We start from the raw sequence: 19,591 nt of genomic DNA, 5'->3' as shown, positions 1-19,591 counted from the left end.
CCCGGGACCCTGGAGTGGCGTACCCATGAAAACCGGTGTACACACCACTCGACCACGGGGATCGTCGAAATTAACACTATACATGCCTCTGTCATCCACTAACAGTAGGTAGTGGCTCGAGCTCTAAATCAAGTGGATAATATGCAGCATTTCACTTTAACATACGTTTCACACATCATACATAACCAGATGCATCTCATAAACAAAACAGCAGTTTCATTTCCCAAATTGATTTGCCTGTTCCTGATTTACTGATCCGTTGCGTTCACACCAAGTTATATTTATAGGATAAATAATCTTCGTAAAAAAGGGCTACCTAAGGGCTGTATAACGTTTCAAATATGACTCTGAATCTCTGATATTGACGCGTTTAATTCACTGGATCTGATAAGATTTACTCATATTTATTTTTATAGCGAAACAAATATAATTAGCTACACGTTCGTGCACACTCAAATGATTCACCTTATTTAATGTAACAAGTTATTTTATTTTTATATGCTTATCAAATACGTATATCAAATCAGTGTGTATTTAATTATTTTCTAACGTAAGCAGATATGAAAATTAAAGAAATATCATTTATTTCATATTTTTGTATATGATGATGTCTTCCTGGACGACGGCACCGGTTTTCAACCATGGCGTGCTATCTCGAGGAAGACTAACTACCGCAGGACATATTACAGCGCCCAAGTGGGTGTGCGAACACAGGTGCAGGGCACAAGACATTTCTTTCCAACTTCTAGTCTCTAAAATACTACTTAGAACTTTCCGGCAGAAGACCCAATAAGGTTTTATTAGCCCGGTCTAGGGTTTGGTCTTCAGACCATTGGATCTGCTGTCTTATCAACAAGGCAGATAGTATTGTATATATGTATTTTAAAATATAACATGTAATAAATATGAAAAAGAAATTTAAGTTTTCAAAACCTTTATTAATAATTGATTGTCTAAAACGTTAAAATATATCAAAAATTGAATTGATACGTATTAGCTACCAGCTATTACAGCATTGCAAGCAAACGTAGCGATTACTTTTTCCACTTCAAGCCTCTTTCTATTTCACCGTCTACATATAACGAGCAAACAACAACTGTACAAAGGTTCAACCCAACCGGTTGGAGGATACGCGATCACATATAATACGAACAAAACATTATAATACAAACATTAGATTAAACTTTGTACATCGTAATAAATGTTCAATCATTACGGGCCGCATAAATGCACATGAATTAATTTAAAACTGTACGCAGTGTGATATTACGTTGGCTCCACAAATCTGTCTATCATATATCAGTCGGACGGGAAAATTATTAGTATTAATTACATAATCCGATATCTATTCGAAAGAAACCGTTCGAGACTGTCTCCGCCAATGTGGTCGGACCCTGAGCCTTATATATCTTTATTATGGATATTTTTCACGTAACTTTATATTAATTTACCATTTATAGATAGTGTGACGTAACGCCTCGTAGCGTTTGTAGCTTTAAACTTTAAACATAATCTTCTAAATGTGACATAATTTTTATTATATTCAGTATAAAATTTTAATCAACGTGTTATTTCATTATATAAGACCATAAAACGACACATTCGTACGAAATAACTTATATTCACACAAAAACAATTGATTTGTTAAACCAATGTAGTAATTTATGAAATATTTTAAATACAAATCATTAATTAATTAACCGATAAAAAAGTATGATAGGGTAAAGAACCGAAATCGAGGATATTTCGAACCTGATGTCAAATAAAAATAGTAAAATCAATCAAAATAAGACTTATTTTATATCATTAGGGCAGGAAGCTGAAAAACAAGCGAATTATAGATGAGCAAGATTGCAAAAAGAGGTCATCATTTTCGTCTTATTTTGTTTAAACATACCTAAGTGAACCCAAGTTACAGACAAAAAAATACACTGTCTCACATCTGTGTGACTGATATGGATGGATTGTCTAAGTTTAGTTTGCGCATTTCTAGGTTCCTTATTAGCAGAATTTTATTCAAAACAGTGCTTCAGCATCAGCAGCATCATAACGTGTGATGAAGTTGATTTATACCATGTATTATGATTATTAATTAGAATTAATCTTTAAAGTATCCCCTGTAAGATCGCACTTCGATTTATAACGTCATCGGGAAGAATTTCAAGTCCGTTTACGTCATCATAAATAAATTAAATTATGAATGATAATATATGATTTTTATTATTTATTATGCAGTGAAACATGCACTATAAATGCCTCATCGATCATATAACCACAATATAAAAATGTATAATAAAATTGCAACACAAGTGCGTCAGTTCATAAAATATTGTGTCAGAAATATATTCGAAGATGTTTCGAGAATTTTAAAAACATTTTTCTTTTTCTAAATATTTCCAATAATGAATTATAAATAATAATGTCAAGAACGTCCGTAGAAGCCGGACAACATTGACTATATTATTATTAATTTTAAAAACAATGACATGGAAAATGATTTAAATATAAAAACTATTAACTTAAAATTTGGGTCAAAAATTGGAATTTGATATAATTCTCATTGATATATTAAAATATCAAAATAAACGAAATTATCAAACGAAGTCGTGTATAGTCCGTAGTCCATAAATTACAAAATATCTTTATTATATAACAAAACGGAATTTCCGTAATGACATGGATATAATAACATCTTAATCGTCTTCCAATCATAAACGTTTAACATTTTTAGTTAACGAGTCAGTTCCTTGTTTTTCCTTGTTTTATAATAATATTAAAATAGATTTACATTGTTTATGATATAGGAGAGAAGCCGTAATACGGTTTACCTTATTATTAAGGTAAATAATAATTGAAGTAGCTTATTTAATAATGAGCCTATGGTCAGTTACTTACAAATGCAAATAATAAAACAAATGTATTTTATTCAAGTAAACTCAACAATGAATTTCAATATTTAAACATTACCATCGTTCCGAAAACAGCAATCAGCGAGAAGAAATGGCAAGAAACTCGCACAGTTGCTCTTTTCAACTAAACTGATTTTATATGCTGTTTTTCACAATTAGTGTCCTGTGATGGAACCTCAGCCTAAATCCACCTAAGTAAAAATATAAGCTTTTATTTAATTCATCTATTATTATGTGTCACCTTTTGTAACTGATTAAAATTTACAATACTAAAGATTTAGTTAGAGCTTGAGGCTTGTGATAAGCTGGCAATACAATATAGAATACTACATTTGTACCTAAAGTAAAGTAAAGCAGCTGTAAATTTCCCACTGCTGGGCTAAGGCCTCCTCTTCCATTAAGGAGAGGGTTTAGAGCATATTCCAACACGCTGTTCCAATGCGGGTTGGTGAAATGCGTGGCAGTTTCGTTGAAATTAGACACATGCAGGTTTCCTTACGATGTTTTCCTTCACCGCCGAGGACGAGATGAATTATAAACACAAATTAAGCACATACATATAGTGGTGCTTGCCTGGGTTTGAACCCGAAATCATCGGATAAGATGCACACGCTCTAACCACTGGGCCATCTCAGCTCATATGTACCTACTCAAACGGTTTTGCACTAAGCTCTAAATAAAAAGCCAGAGAAAGTATTCCTTAATTAGCAAAGCTATATCGACGTAAAAGTGCATTTAATAAGATGAGTAATGTTTTAATTCATAATTTAATTAAATAAATGAAGCAAATCAAACGATTACGAATGTAGCTGTCATTAAATAAGAATTCATTGAGATTACATGCAGTTAATACGTGTCGAAAGGCGATTTCTAGTATTATTTATTGAATAGGAATTTACACGTGTCCAATCACTACAATACTATATTGCGAATTGACGAATGTTTAGAGCATATCCGAACGAAGCATTACAGATAAGAAATTAAAACCTATAATACTCTTTGTTTTGTAGCAATTAATAAATTATTCATAAAAAATAGAATTCATTCATAATTAGAATTACAAGTATATTGTTTTTCTAGAACTACTTAGTACTTACTAACTTAGTAAGTTATAGCTTGTATTTTTAGACAATGTATTTATTCATATAAAAGTGTATTCTATACTTACTTTAATTATATGATGGCGAGTGAGAATGAGTTTGAACGATGAAATTAATGATGAAAAAGTATATGTGCTGTGTAATGTTTGGTTATATAATAATAAATGGCTACACTTAATAGAGCGGTTTTCTTTGAAGATAATGTTATCATTGAATACATGCATATATACAGTGCATATCTCTGTAAAAGATGGTAAAGATAATAAATTACACGTATTTTTAATGCAATAGAGAACAATTACAATCAACTAATGACATTTGTAGATTATATAGATATATAGAATTAATCATTCGTGTTGAGTTATGATAATAATGAAAAAAAAAAAAAACTTTTCCGAGTATTCATATAGAACGGTGTACGGTTTAAAAGTAAGGTTACAAAACAAAGAACACGTGATCGCGTCCGAGAGAGCTTTCGGTGAATTGAAAACGTTCTCGGACACATACAATACGTCGTGAAATATTTCTCACGCAAACAAAGGTGTCCATCGCGAACCATAAATTTTATAGCCGTACCGATATTGGATTTTGCGATTTATATTTTATAAGCCATACGTAACAATGAATGGCATGATTATTTATGATAAAAACCTTGAAGTAGAAAATTGCAATTCTATTAATCTTTACGTATTTAAATTATTCCTTTGTAAGATCAACGTCCTTAACTGCCAATAATTATTTAAATAAAAAAAAAAAAACGATATTAATTCCAATTGTAAGTAAGGAATCGGTTAACATTGTATTTGATTGCTTTGAGATAATTTCGTATCGAGTTTTTAAATAGAATAGGGAGGTAGATATAGACAGTCAATAGCCAAGTTCGCACCAGTAGGGCTATATCTCGCATTCCAGGCACGCATCGCATGTAAGGAATGTATTGCTCAAGAGTTAGGCATTAGTAATCCTACCTTAACGTTTACATCGAAACAAAAAGCTCGATGTCACTTATATGGTATATTGTAGACGCTCAGGGACTTGTAGGGACTTCTGGTGTCAACTTTATTGTTTAGTAGTAAGTGACGTATTGAGACTTCAATAATTTTTCTTTCACGGAAACTAATTTAATCAAATTGATTCCAAGTAAGATACGTGTATTTGTTAAAAAAATATTTTTTTATAATTATTAAGCTAAAAATATTCGTTAGAGTTCCATTGTTTAATAGTTCTATTGTTTGCAAACAATATTGAGATATTTGTGTAAACTTTGAAACGTTAGTTTTATCGCAGTCGCGACCCAAACGAGGTCATGGCCTAGAAGCCCAAATGCATCGGCATGTTATTTTATTTCTCATAGACTATAGTGTGTAGATGCAATATAATGCAATTGTTTTGATAACGGTCAATATATTATGAATTAAAGTTTCGATTACTTTCTAATACACCGTTTAATCCCTCGTGTATTTACCTTTCGTAATTTTTTATGCTAAATTTTTTGTATTAAACTTCTAAATTATTTGATAAAATCGATTAAATTAATTCAGAGAGTTTATGCTGTAAGAATAAAAAGTACTAGAATTGTTATTCAATGCTCTATTGGCGGAAAAGTCACTGAGAAACAATTGAATGTAATTTACGATAACAATTAACAACTCAGTCCCTAGAGTGGGTACATTTTAATATTTTAAATGGTGGAGGTACGGTGGTATTCTATTTTTAAATATAATAAACTAATAATTTGAAACAAACATCTCAATAACATTATGGACCTTATCGGCGATTCGAACTATAACTAGCTACCAGATCAGAGACTAATCATTGATTCATTTATATTTCTAGATAGTAAATTATCAAAACAGAGAACTCTAGAAAAAAATAGTTGCCAACAGTTGGACATTAAGTATACGCACAGATAAAATTTGTATGACGTAAGGCGAATGTCAAGCTTAGCTGTAATTCATTCCAAGATAATAAAATTGGCTTGATTGCTTTAGTTTTTTTGCAAGTACTCACCTATCTAGATATACAAATAATCTATGTATAACGTTTTGGTTTTAAAACTGACCTGGACACATGGCTTGTTGAGCGAGACGCAGAGACCATCCGCGTCCTTACTGTAGTGCTCGACAAGTTCCTGCAAGGTTCGGAAGGTGGTGCGTCTGGCGATGAAGAAACCCCCTTCGTCTAGCTGTCTGATGCGGTAATGCTTTACCGTATCACCGTCTCGAACTGCGGACAAAGGATATTTCAAGTGAGATAAGGTAAAATGTATTCGATAATCTACACCGCGTATATTACTACAAAGTTAGCTTTCGAAATTGTATTAAAAACTCTATAAACGAGCTCTAATGAATCAATTGTAATATGAGCTGTAACACTGAATCGATTTTAAATGCTAATTATTTTTCAAAATATGTTGCTTCAACTTCAATTGTTTTTTCATATTTGGATTTGTTTATAATATTTGTTGAACATCAAAATTAAACTTCAAGATAATCGATTTCCTTTTCAATCTTATGTATTCATAACTTATCTGGGCTGCCATGTATATAATATATATATACATTGGTCACAAACAAAACAAAGTAAACATTCGTTGATTGCCGTGTTAACTGTGTACTGGTACGATGTCAAAAAAGTCGATTTCGTGTATTGCATTAACGAACTTTGATAATTAACATGTCATATACCGTTCAGTTCCTTTTACTTAATTAGTAATTTAACATAAAAAATCGGTACCAATTTTATGAATTTTATTTTCAAGTTTCTCTTGTAAAATTTATCTTTAATATCATCAAATCGATGAAAAAATTCAAACAGCACACAAAAAAACTTAAAGTTCAATATTACTAATCACGTCAAATCTTCGTTTCATAATTTTTTGCCGAATTAGATGCAAAAAATAACTTTTAAATTAGCTTGGATTTAAATTATCAGCTATTGTAAACAATATAACTAATTACTAAATATATATTGTGTTAACTCAGGAAGCTATTATAAGTTAAACTATTTAAGATTGAAAAATAATCCGTGATTTTGAATAAAGAAGGCTAGGTTAGTTTTATTTCAGTATTATTAGCGGGCCATCATCAAGAGTTCTGAAGACTAGGTTTATAATATTACCATAATTTATGACTAAATATTAATCGCTTACAAACCTAAGTCATTAGTCTAGTCAGCTCATCAATGACTTTTGACAGTAATTAAAAATAATTTAGACCGGAGAGATTTCTATATCTGAATTTAACACAAATAAAACCGCAAAAACCGTGGGAAAATATTCATACCTGCAAAAACCGTATCGATAAGTGATTCCACACGACATAATTGCAACCGAAATTCTTCACACCCAACAAAGCGTAACTCCAGCGAGAGACGATCAATATTCAATACATATCCAGAATATTTGTATAAAATTTATATATAAAACATTTTTAGTCACCGTTTCCAAAAAACATTAAGCTTAAGTACATACTTAGAATACTAAGTAACCCGATGCCGTATTTCCTGTATAAGTAACACGTCAATGAGCTAACACATAAAAAGTTTAAAACGGATACTTTAAGCGCCCATATTAACATCGATAATATTAATTTTAAAATCGATAATTTATTTTATCGATTCAGTTATATTTAATCGACGGGAATGTGTTCATTTTTTGTAATGTATCGAATTAAACATAAAAATCCAACGTATAAAATGATGCACAAAACATAAATATTAAATTAATTCATCGATAGCACTTTGATACGGCTAATTAGAATTCAATGAAAAACTAATTATTTTATAGGAATGCAGTACGTTGTTTTATAGAATAATGTGATGGAAACTTCTGAGGATTTTAATGTTCGTTGAAATACAATAAAAAAAAGGCGTCAAAGTCAACATAAAATAACAGGGCATAGCATTCTCGTCTTTGTTATTAATCACTTAATCACACAATATAATTATTAGGTTACTGTAAAGGAAGTAATTAATTTTATATTTTATATTAATCTTTAATTAAGACACGTAGTTATTGAAGACTATAACTATTTCATCATCACATCAGCTCGGTGTTGCTAAATTATTGCACTCGCAAGATTGCAATCAATACAATGAAAAAGAGGATTAAATCAACTGGGACATCATTTTATCGTAACACAAATATTTGTTACATATTACATTTAATACATACAAGTCAATATAAAATTGTTTTAAACTTTTGTTTTGCTAGATATATACCTAGATTGTAATGACAGTACAGCTAAAAGATTTACGTTACTCTAAACGTTTAAACCAATGAATAAATTGAATTTCATACTAGAAAACGATATTCCTCAATATTCTTGTATCGCGAGAAATATCTGGAGACAAAATAATCCTTATCCATTCCTGTAATCCATACAAACTTTGGTGTTAATCTTATTTAGATAATTGTTTTTGTTTTCCAAAATGACACTGGAATAATCAGTCAATTTTATTTTGCAACCAAACTAAAATGAGATTACTTTGTACTTAATTCACAATATCAATTACAAATATGACATAGATACATATTCATAGCGATTTTATCATTTTAATTGAATTTAATTGAAGTATGAAAATAAATCTAGGAAAAAAATACTATTAATACGATACGATATAGTTTGTTTCCAGTAAAAACAATTACAATCGCATAACGCATTACTCGTTTCTAAAAAAGGCAATAAACACTTAAAAAGTCATCCATATTAAAACTATTTTTTTCCAAGTAACGACGACAAGGGGAAAATATTTCAATTGTTATTATTAATTTTTTCCTCGATAAGTTTATGTAACGGCTACGTGGCCTATGCGTGAATCGTTTAGCGATACAATTATTTGATACACCGATTTCGTATCGAGTGAGAGCCGCTGAACTATATGTATTCGTTAAAATTCAACGAAGCTATCGCTTGAGATGTAAGGCCCGATTCGAGGCTATTAAACTTTTGCATATTCCAATAAAAATGCAGCGAATTCGATTCGATCAGCTTTCTTAACTGATTATGATAACAGTGAATTGAGAGATAAAAATAATTTTGTACAATCCAAAGATATATTAAATTATTATTATTTAGAAGAATACATTTTTACTGAACGCAAGACTTTAAAGTTAATATTGATTAAAGTCTGAAGTTTATCTTGTCTAGACGACTTCTTGTGAGCATGTAACAATGCTGAGTTATGTATTGATACATTGTATATACACATACATATCTCTGGCGTGTCTACAAAATAAGTAATATGTGGCAAAAGTTTTAAAAAGTTTTACCTTTTATTTTAGTATCAAATAGCTCTCGTTTCTATTATATTGTAACTAAAGATTCGGTATTATTAACTGCGACTATAATACCGTGACGGAAAAATATAAAAAAATAACAACTGTCTTATATAATAGTTTTACATTATTTACTTTCGAGTAATCTTATGTATTTATAAGATTTATATTTTAAATGCGATTTATAAAATTTATTGCTCTTTCTCATATTTTTAGTAACAAAACTGTTACTAAATTGTATGGAAGAAAACTATACACGTGATATGTATTTACGTTTTCTTGTGCCACACGTAAGGCGTACAATAAAATAATATCTAATTTAATTTTATGACGTAAGTATATATTGTATTCGCATTTAATTTAAATAATTAAGCTATTATCGTTTTAATATGCTGCCTTCTTGAATTTATTTTAAAGGTTGACTGGTAGAGAATGCCCGCAGGCATTAAGTCCGGATTTTGTTCCAACTGTATTGGTTAAAAGAAATATAAAGAGAATAAATTAAGAAATAATGTTTGTTTAATATATTACGTAATTGTTATATTACAGAATAACATTATGTCATAATTGGAAAGAAAAATATTATCTACGATTTTTTTTGGAAAGCTCGCGACGTTGCTATGCGATTGCAACATTCGAGTATAAAGATTATGTTTTATGATTGATTACATTATTATCGCTTTATGAAAACCGTTTACGAATACAACAGCGGTATTTAAATAAAGAGTAATCGTTACAAAATGTAGATAGTCTGCGCGATGCATAACGTATTCTCACGGCTTACGAACGTAGGGTCTTAGAAAAACTTAACCGGTTTAGCATCAGGAATCGAATCTCCGAGGCTATTTCAAGATGGGCTGTGTGTTTTAATAGTTACTTACAATTTTTAAGCCTAGCGTCTGCCCTCGGGTTTGGGTCACGTTGAATTTTGCATATTTACTTCTCTCTCCTACTGCACTACTTTCATAAGATAAGTATTCGCGTCGGGTCAGCTTTTAATGTCAAACGAAATGTTGCTCTCGTTGTTTGTATTAATTAAATTATAATGCAGACGAAACGATCCATTTAATGTTTTACAAATGCAATTTGATGGATACGAATATCAATTCTGATCACTATCATATCTTAAATGACGATAAAAAATAAAAAATCCAAATCAATCCGAATTCATGATAAAAAGTTTTGGAATTTTATTATTAATGTTTTTTTACATCGATTAAAATAAATATTAAGAAGGTAGGTATAACATTAATTTATTTGATGGTCCTTTAATAAATATATTGTGAGTTTATTTAAATTTGGAACATTATTTGAATTAAATCAAATTCATCTCTTTTCAAGTACGATACGTCATGTTACTGAATTTAATGAAACTTGTGTAAATTGTGTTGAGAAAAACCGGTTAAGAAATTAAAGTACTTTATATGTATGAAAACAAAGAATACGACATATAAAAATATGCTTAATTACCTGACAATGAGAAGTCATTATGACGGCTCTCTGAATCTCTGATGAGGAAAGCACCATGTTCGTTCTCTGGCAGAAGCAGTTTCTTTTCAGCTTCGATTCGCTTAATTTTACGGAAGTACCATCTGTAATAAAAATAAAATATTAAGATTGGCAATTACGACTGAATTAGGGAATTGATTATACAGCATAATGAGAATCAATGCAAAAATAGAGATAATATTAAACTTATGGTTCCTATTTAAATATGTCTATTGCATACAGACTATGTTGTTGGGAACATATGGCCCGCTCATATCAGGTGAATTATATTATGGAGCTTGGAGTCTGTATGTATAAATATCTATATCAATATCAGGAACCACTAGCCCCAGTTGGACATTCCGTTTGGAATTACATAATCTATTGATCGAGGAAAATAAAGACTAAATAAATGATTTCACGTTATGACTTCAAAGAGCTGAGTACTAACGATAAACGGCAAACGATCTAGAAAATGTACTGATTTTGAGTTAATAACAGGCATTTCATATTGGGTAGACATCTTGCGATTACGAGCAAATTTATATGATACAAATTTAACGCGGATTAGTGCGTCGTACGTGGTGATATATATTCCTAACCGATTAAATGTCATTGAACTCTCTTCATCCGATGAGAAGGAAAGTCTGGGAAAGAATAAAAGTACAAGACCAACAGTTTACGAGGCGTGGTATGTATACATACAACTTCCAAAAAAATATGAGAAAAACCCGATAACTTATGGACCAACTAGGATTCTTAACCCAGGCCCCAATAATCTGGAACCGTCTATGCTAGCCACTCGACCAAAGAGGCATCGGAGCAACGTGGAATATAGGTAGTTGATAAAGTGTCGCCCAGAAAGCGGGGCGACAATGACTCAACGTTGACGAATGAATAAGTATTTTGCATTCAATTGGCGTGAGCGCGCTGCGAAGAGAGCAAACTTATTGTGTTAACACGTCTAACATAGGAGTACAAGCTTATGCGAATTGTATGATTATTATAAGTGTTCATAGCTAAAGAGAAAACGCTACAAAAAATAATACTGATTTGCATTTGTTTTGTTGAAAGTGCCTAGGGTACTAGTTAATTTAGTAGTAGGGTTTTATGCAAGCCCGAATGAGTAGGTAGGTACCATTCACTCATCAGATATTCTACCACCAAATATCAATACTTTGTACTGTTGTGTTCCGGTTTGAAGAATCGATTAAAGATTCGATTAAAGATAATAGAAACATATCTATATTTAATATAGGTATATAACCAGAAATCGTTTTGAAGATAAGCAAGATTAAATAACTCCAACTCAACTGCCGACTTTTCCTGTTTAATGTATACACTATTTCACTTCGAATTGACAGGCAAATGCGTATCAGAATTTATTACATGCAGATTTTCCCACGATGTTTTTTTTATTCAAATAAAGTCTCGTTGCTGGTCAACAATTGCCGCGACCTTTGTTTAAGATCAACGCGTGGTTAATTTATGACCATCAGCCCATCTTGAGTCATGAAAAATGTATATTATATTTAAATTAAATTACTTTAAAAACCATCAAACCTGATGACAAATCTATTACGAAGCTTAGATATAAAATATTCTCCTTATGATATATTTCGTAACTCGAAAAGCCTAACAATAGTATTGCATGATATTCCGCTACGCAGCCGAGGTCGTCCGACTCCCGACCAAACCGGTAGAATAATTTTAAAACGTTGTGAAAAAATATTCTCCTTTTCAAAAACGAAATACATATACAAATACTATTTGTGGAAATGATTATTATATTAATGGATGTTGTTATGTAAAATGAATACAAGCATTAAAACCTTTGAGATAATTGAAGTTTTAGTAAATTATCCGTAAAAGTACCGTATTTATTTGAAAAAAAAAAAGTTACTTTAGCGGCTTGGATATTTCCTGTACAGACTAAGGCGAAATGTATGTCTAACCATTTACGAGAATAGTTCAAGGATAGGTTTTTAATATCCATTTTTTTATGAAATAGGTTGTTTGAAGGACAAATGGTCCTGAATGGGACCTGATGGTACATGGTCACCACCACCTGTAGATATTGGCGACGTAAGAAATTTTAAACATTCCTTATATCTTCAATGCGCCACCAATCTTGACGTAAATTTTTATTGCCCTTGTAGTTGTATTTACTCTAGCTTATATTTCAAACCAACAGAGCAACACAAAGTATTGCTACTTGGTGGTAGAGTATCTATGATTGGATGGTACCTACCCAGATGGGCTTGCACAAAACCCTACCATAAAATTTGCATAGCTCCGTCCACTTATTTATATGAATTCAATACTATATGATACATAGTACGTTATTAATAAACAAAGAACGTAACCTATTCATATTATGGGATAATTAGCGATGGTAGCCATAATCTAGTATTCAAGTGTTGTATTTGTATTGAATTCGTGATGCGGTTCGGTTCAAGTGGTAATTATAATTATTCATTGGGATTATTCCGAGAGGCACGAACGAACAATTGGATTATAATTAAGTAAATATATATTTTTCCTAGGAACATATACAAAGAGACATTCCTGCTTTTCCTATGGTTGGTAGTTGAGTGGTAGATGGCAAGTGTTGGTAAACGTTGGTAAACTTATTAGTATGAAGACTAGAGGCGAATTACGCTGGCGCAAATAAATAAATAGTTGACTATCATTATTTTTATCGTTTTATATGCGCGAAAGTCTCGGAGAACCGAACTCTAGTTGATGTTTAAACACTACTCATAAATAAACTACTAAAAAGTTTTATTAGAAAAGGAAATCGTAAATTTCGTTCAAGTTTAATTTCAATACATTTACTGAACTATTTCTTTTATTCGTAGTCCTTTACGCTACCAGGGCTAAACTGGAATTAGATGAAATTTAGTATGAACCCTAGAAAGGACATAAGACAAAACTAGTACTAATTATATTGAAAACAATACTAAAAAATAATATATTTTTATAAGCTTAGTACAAATCTGCGTGTTAAACAACTTGGGAAAATAAAATACCGTTACAGTACCTCATCTGGTTGCTTTTTAATTGAATTTCAATAATTATTGGGGACTATTTAATTGGCCAGGCTTATCATAAAACCAATCAAATCGCCAGAATTAAACCTGTAAATTATTCAAATACCGTTTGTTCCCATTTTATTATTAACACAGCTTTTAATTTGTTTATGAACAATATATATATATTTTTTGCATAATTATGAAATTAAAAACCGTTGCATAAGGGAATAAACGGCTATCTTAATATGCTTAAGGATATTGATCATTAAATACATACTGTATTTTATTGTATGCTGAGCACAATTGGATAGTAAAATCTTAGACGAGGATAGAGGATAGATTAGCATCAATGTCGAAATAATAATAAAAGTAAAAGGGCGTTTGCGTCCTGAAACTTTTATTACCAGCTAGTGTGACCTTGTCACGTGCTAAGGGCATGCTAAGGGTCATAGATCGGTAACTAGGTAGTCCTGATCGAAGGTCTTATGATGGAAAACGCATTCGGAATTGATTGATTTAAATCAAGTGCAGCCATCATCCTTATTGACACATTGACATATATAAACAGATCATGAGTTGTTTCAGCATAAATATTAATATCTATGAGATATTTATATGGTATTATTTGTATGCATTACATATTATTACAACTTTATCGACGGTTTCGGCCATGGGGCACTATTAAAAAATCGATGCTTACTGTGCAGGACATGTTATAATAGAAAAGTTTTCGCAAACATCGTCGTGACAATACGACACGATCGGAATGAGATTAGAACGGTTTTATGTGCTTTCCGAGACTTGATACAGTTAATACTATCACACACAGATTCTAGGCTGCTATTTGGAATTTATTAACAGAAAAAACTGAACAACTCTTGTTGAGTCCGACCTAGTTTGAAGGACCTCGGAATCTGCAGCCTTATAAGCTACCCAATAGGCCAATGAGGCTGTGTAGTAATGCAAGAAACATTATTAAAACAGGTTCATAGAATGAGACAGCCTTACTCAGACTTTCATAGCCTAATTAAATTAAAAGCGAATATGTTTCTGTAATCATATTACAAAAGTTACGTATGAAGTAATTGGTAGAGGATTACTTGGTAAATACGTACTTTTTAAAGTTTTATTTTACATGTTTCACAGCACACACAGCACACAGCAATTGAAATTACAAAAACTATGTCTAATTGCAAGAGGATGATAATACTGTGTCTAATCGCGGAGCTCGGTTGAGTCATTGTGTTTGCAATTTGTATGCATCAGGAAAGCAAACGCACGGGGACAGATAAAACTCACAGGACGAACCCATAATTTAAACACGCTTTTAACTATAACGTAACACGAATGCTTCACGACTAACAACAATATGAAATGTAAAATTACAAGTTGCAAACGCACCAGACGTCGGACCAACCTTGACCTGCATGTTGTGAAAATGAAATCGGTTACTATTTTCACAAAGAAATAGCCGTGGACTTCTTCTATTTATCTTAATTTGAAGATAGATAGTCTAGAAATCGGTCGCGGCTTCGCATGGGTAGAATGGAGGGCTATAAAACCTTTTACACCGTAATACCCAAATGTTACACTATGCTTCTTCGCCGTACACGCGATATTGTATACATTTCAGCGTATTTACACAAAACATTAATGATTTATATCCTGGAAACCTGGAGTTTTTTTAGGAACACTTAATAAAAACCGCGTGAAAAACCGTTTGATACTTTTCGAGTTTATCGCGTATCGGCAGACAGTTTTACAATAGACGAAATAAAAAGGACGAACTAGAAAAGAAAATAAAATACATTAAATATATATTATCAGATTATCTTTTCTCGAATAACGTAAATATAATCGTGTATATAAATTCTGTCTCAGATCTCTCATTCGAATACATCAATTCCTGACTTATTATCCTTGTAAATACTGGAAATTGTTTTATGGCGCCCGACATCGAATAGAGGAGTATTTCTAATGAGTCACTGTCAATTAAAATTATACTGAGAACTGGACATGAAATTGTTTTATTACCTGCGATAGTACTTGATGGGGTTAATAAAATATAAAATTTTATTTAAGTACTTATAATTTAATTGATTACTTTTAACTGCATTAATAATTATTTAGACGAAGTTACCTTTTGTAAAGTTTAGTCTGAAAAAAAACCTGCTAACATCGTTCTCACAAAACTGGTACACAGTATCGAAAATTATTCATAAGTTCCTTATTAATAATTTAACGAGAAGAACCTTGAAAAAAAATTAAATATATCTAGCAAACAATATTCTAACAAGTTTCTAAATTCATAAAGTTTATTTAAACAGGCACCGCGTTACATATTTATTTTACATGTTTCAATTGGAGAGATTCGAAAGTTCAAATAACAAACTGCAAACATGAATAGCTTCATTTATTATCGAGACTTGTCAGTTCGTAGGATCTGTATTCAGATTAAAAACGATGTCAGGGTTTGTCTGAAGAAAAAAAAAACAACCTACAACAAATTTCTTAGAACATCATGATCGTTATATGGCCGGATTTTTCAACAAATTTTGAACTGATAAAAATGAAATGAATCTTTTGTCTCAGTTTTTTTTATATCATTAGTAGGAAATAAGATATAAATGAGATATGCTTTATTATATAATCGCATTTAATTAAGTAATGTGACTAATTATCAGAGCACAAAATAATAAAACAATTGCCAATAATATAATGAGTATAAAATCGAATTCTACATATTATCCTTTAAATTATTCACATCGTAAAAAACCTTTAAATCTCGCACTAAAAATAGATCTTCAACTTTTTTCCATAATGAGAGAAATGAGAATTTTACAATGGGCTATGGGTGGGTTGGCGATCGTTGAACTTTTGCGTGCCGATGCAAGAACGTTTTTTTGCTAAGCCAGTCCTACCTGACTTAAGGTTGTTCACTAGATGGGTAATCTAATTATAGGGTTTCTATCCCGATAGACATACTCGTCGTAGACTTCGATGCTAGTTTTTTTTAGGGATAGCTAGTTCATTGCCTAGTTAGATATTGTTAATACGTATAAGGGACATGACAATTAAGTGTATACCAGCAATAATGACAAGATTTTTTTTTTAATAATTAGATATAAAGACAATGATGTTGTTTGTAACGATTCTATTGACACATCTATATTAAGGACTAATGAAACGTGTCAATTACATGTGATGCAGGAAATATGTCACATGTTTCGAACCGTGCTAAATCTATCGTTACATCCATGAGAAAGAATATCGATGCACGTGTAATTGAATTGAACCTTTTGTTTATATACTCAAACAATTATTAAGTTAACTAGTAGGAATATAACTAACGACTAATTATACATTGAAGTCATCGGCTATTGTTTGATGGAATTGCGTTAGTTTTTATAAGATTTTATAGTTCTAGTTTTTTCTTTGTATAACTTTTAAAGTTTATTTTAAATACATATTCCTAATATGCCATTGTATATATATGAAATATTCGTATCGCTTTTGACTAATAGGTACTGTAAACATACATTTGAGCTGATATTTAGAGCAAGAAGAATTCTCTTGAAAAGATATTCATGAACTAAAAACCCCATTAAAGATAATAAAATAAACGGTTTTTTGCAGGCAATATATGTTTCTCCGTTACTTATTCAGAGAACTGACAGATAAGGATAACATTCATACAAATCAAGACATCCTATGAATTTACAATAAGGTAAGTAGTGTCAAGTAAAAATTTCATCCATATAATTTAATCACTAAAGATAAAACTGTATAAATTAATATTCTGATCAAAGAACAGTCCACAAAGTACCGTGTCTAGAAATCTAAAATTTGGAGCACGGGTTTAATTAATTTATAACATAAACATCCACTAAAACGGAAATTTCAAATTTAAGGGATGGAATGGTATGAGCAACTTTGTACGAACGTTACTCATATGAAGTCACAACGGGTCGCCAGTAGAATACATTTTTAAATTGATTGTATATATTGTATTTAGATGGTGTAAACAGGAAAGGAATGAGTGTTACAAATGGTCGATTTAATAGTTTATTAACTCAATGGATAAGTTAGCGAATTTTACAATGAGTCGTTAGCGGCTAGTGCCATTTGTTTTCGATCAGTTATGGACATGATGATGATGCGGAATACAAAAACGTCAGCGACGTACTGCGAAAATTTTAGTCACATCGTCACAAACAATTCCTTATTTTACAACAGCAATTATACATATATTCAGATAACAATATTGATAACGTAATCGTTAATTAATAGGTACTCGAAACGGTATTAAATATAATATTACTTCAATTGTAAACGCCACTTGATTTATATACGAAAATAGTTTGTAACAAATGCCTGAAAACATTCGTGAACGATGATTATTATCGACGAAGGCTCAAGCGCAAACGATCGCAGCACGCATAAAATCAAAAAACAAACCATAAAAACTTTTGCATTGTTCTTTCGCAAGAGATCTCTGAACCTCACGATAAGTACAAATCATTTTCTAACACGTGTATATCATATTACAATGAAATATCGATAGAGATAAATATCATTAATTACATTTAAAAATATTGTCTTGGTTACACCTCCTTAATTGTTACCAATTATAAACGGACAACAGATAATATATTACATCGAGAAAGCATTTACGTTTACAACAAAAAAAAAACAAGTAAATCGACAAAGAGAAGTTGAGAGACGTCACGAAATGTTACCCAAATCAGTGTTAGCCGCAGTGAAAGTGAGCCAAAAGCAATTAATTTTGTTATTAGACAATATAAACGCTGCATTGTGATAAAAGAGCAAAAGGACAAACTATATTCACTTCTTATTCCAGATGCGTTTTCTTTCCGTTTCGAATACAAAATTCGTATTCATGATTTGTAGCACAAATTACTTTTGTCAACCTCATTGCATTACGAAATTTCACCTCGATTAATATCATATTAAAAATCGATAGATCGTTCACTGTCTATTTCAACTGTTACACAATACAAACGCGCGATTAACAAACGATCATTTCTGGTAAGTTTTTTTAAACGAAAACACGTCGTTTTGTCCGCGATATAATAAATTTATGACAACTGTTGAATGTAATCATAGTAGATAAACGGCGTTATCACAATAATATAATCAAGTTATTTTATCTTACAGTAATAATCAATAGAAATAAGTAATTTCTGAAAGTTTTTTTTTTGTCTTACAGATTATATACGAGAGAATATTATTTTTAAAACTTAAAAAAATATACACATTAATTTTTATAGAAGGAATATATCTTAAAGTATTGATATTTTATGGAAACATCGTTCAATTGAATCTGTTACATAAGAATGAATGCGAACATTTTTAAAGTCATAATTGTATAAATCTATGTATACCGAGATGATTTTCCGATGTGAATTCATTTTGTTTGTTTCAAATCGTACTTACGTTTCATTAGTACAATAGCTTTGTTGATAATCATACGACCAAACAAGCATTTTTGATAAAGAAACATCAACCGACATTGTAATAACTTAAGGTAATAATAATCAGTGGTAACCTTAATATTGATAGCTGGATGTGAATAGAATATTAATAAATAACATGATAAGATTATTAATAATAGACATGAGTTCAATGAAATGATTGGAAGAATTAATGACATTGAAATATGTCCCTGACCCGAACTACCACATCGAATATGTTTTAAGTATGTATTCTTGAATATAAACTTTGTACTTTTAATTGTGATTTCATTGGAATGCGATGTTT

At 31.0% G+C, this 19,591-nt stretch overlaps 1 protein-coding gene across 3 annotated transcripts in view; it reads right to left on the bottom strand.

The window, feature by feature from the left end:
- The window catches only part of LOC124537452 (tyrosine-protein kinase Src42A), a 62,386-nt gene that overhangs the window by 14,466 nt on the left and 28,329 nt on the right, over nucleotides 1–19,591 (bottom strand). For 2 of the 3 annotated variants that reach the window (XM_047114304.1, XM_047114303.1), the window contains exons 2-3: nucleotides 10,758–10,879; nucleotides 6,072–6,235 (exon numbers count right to left, since the gene is read on the bottom strand). In XM_047114304.1, coding sequence (XP_046970260.1) covers nucleotides 6,072–6,235; nucleotides 10,758–10,879 — 286 coding nt within the window. Of the gene's footprint in view, nucleotides 1–6,071; nucleotides 6,236–10,757; nucleotides 10,880–18,659; nucleotides 18,900–19,591 lie in introns of those variants that run through there. The other variant, XM_047114305.1, reaches the window with a different exon arrangement.

The sequence above is a fragment of the Vanessa cardui genome, chromosome 18, assembly GCF_905220365.1.
Source record: "Vanessa cardui chromosome 18, ilVanCard2.1, whole genome shotgun sequence".
In the NCBI taxonomy this organism is placed as follows: domain Eukaryota; kingdom Metazoa; phylum Arthropoda; class Insecta; order Lepidoptera; family Nymphalidae; genus Vanessa; species Vanessa cardui.
Note: the sequence above shows the minus strand (reverse complement) of the source record. Positions and strands in the feature narration are given on the sequence as shown.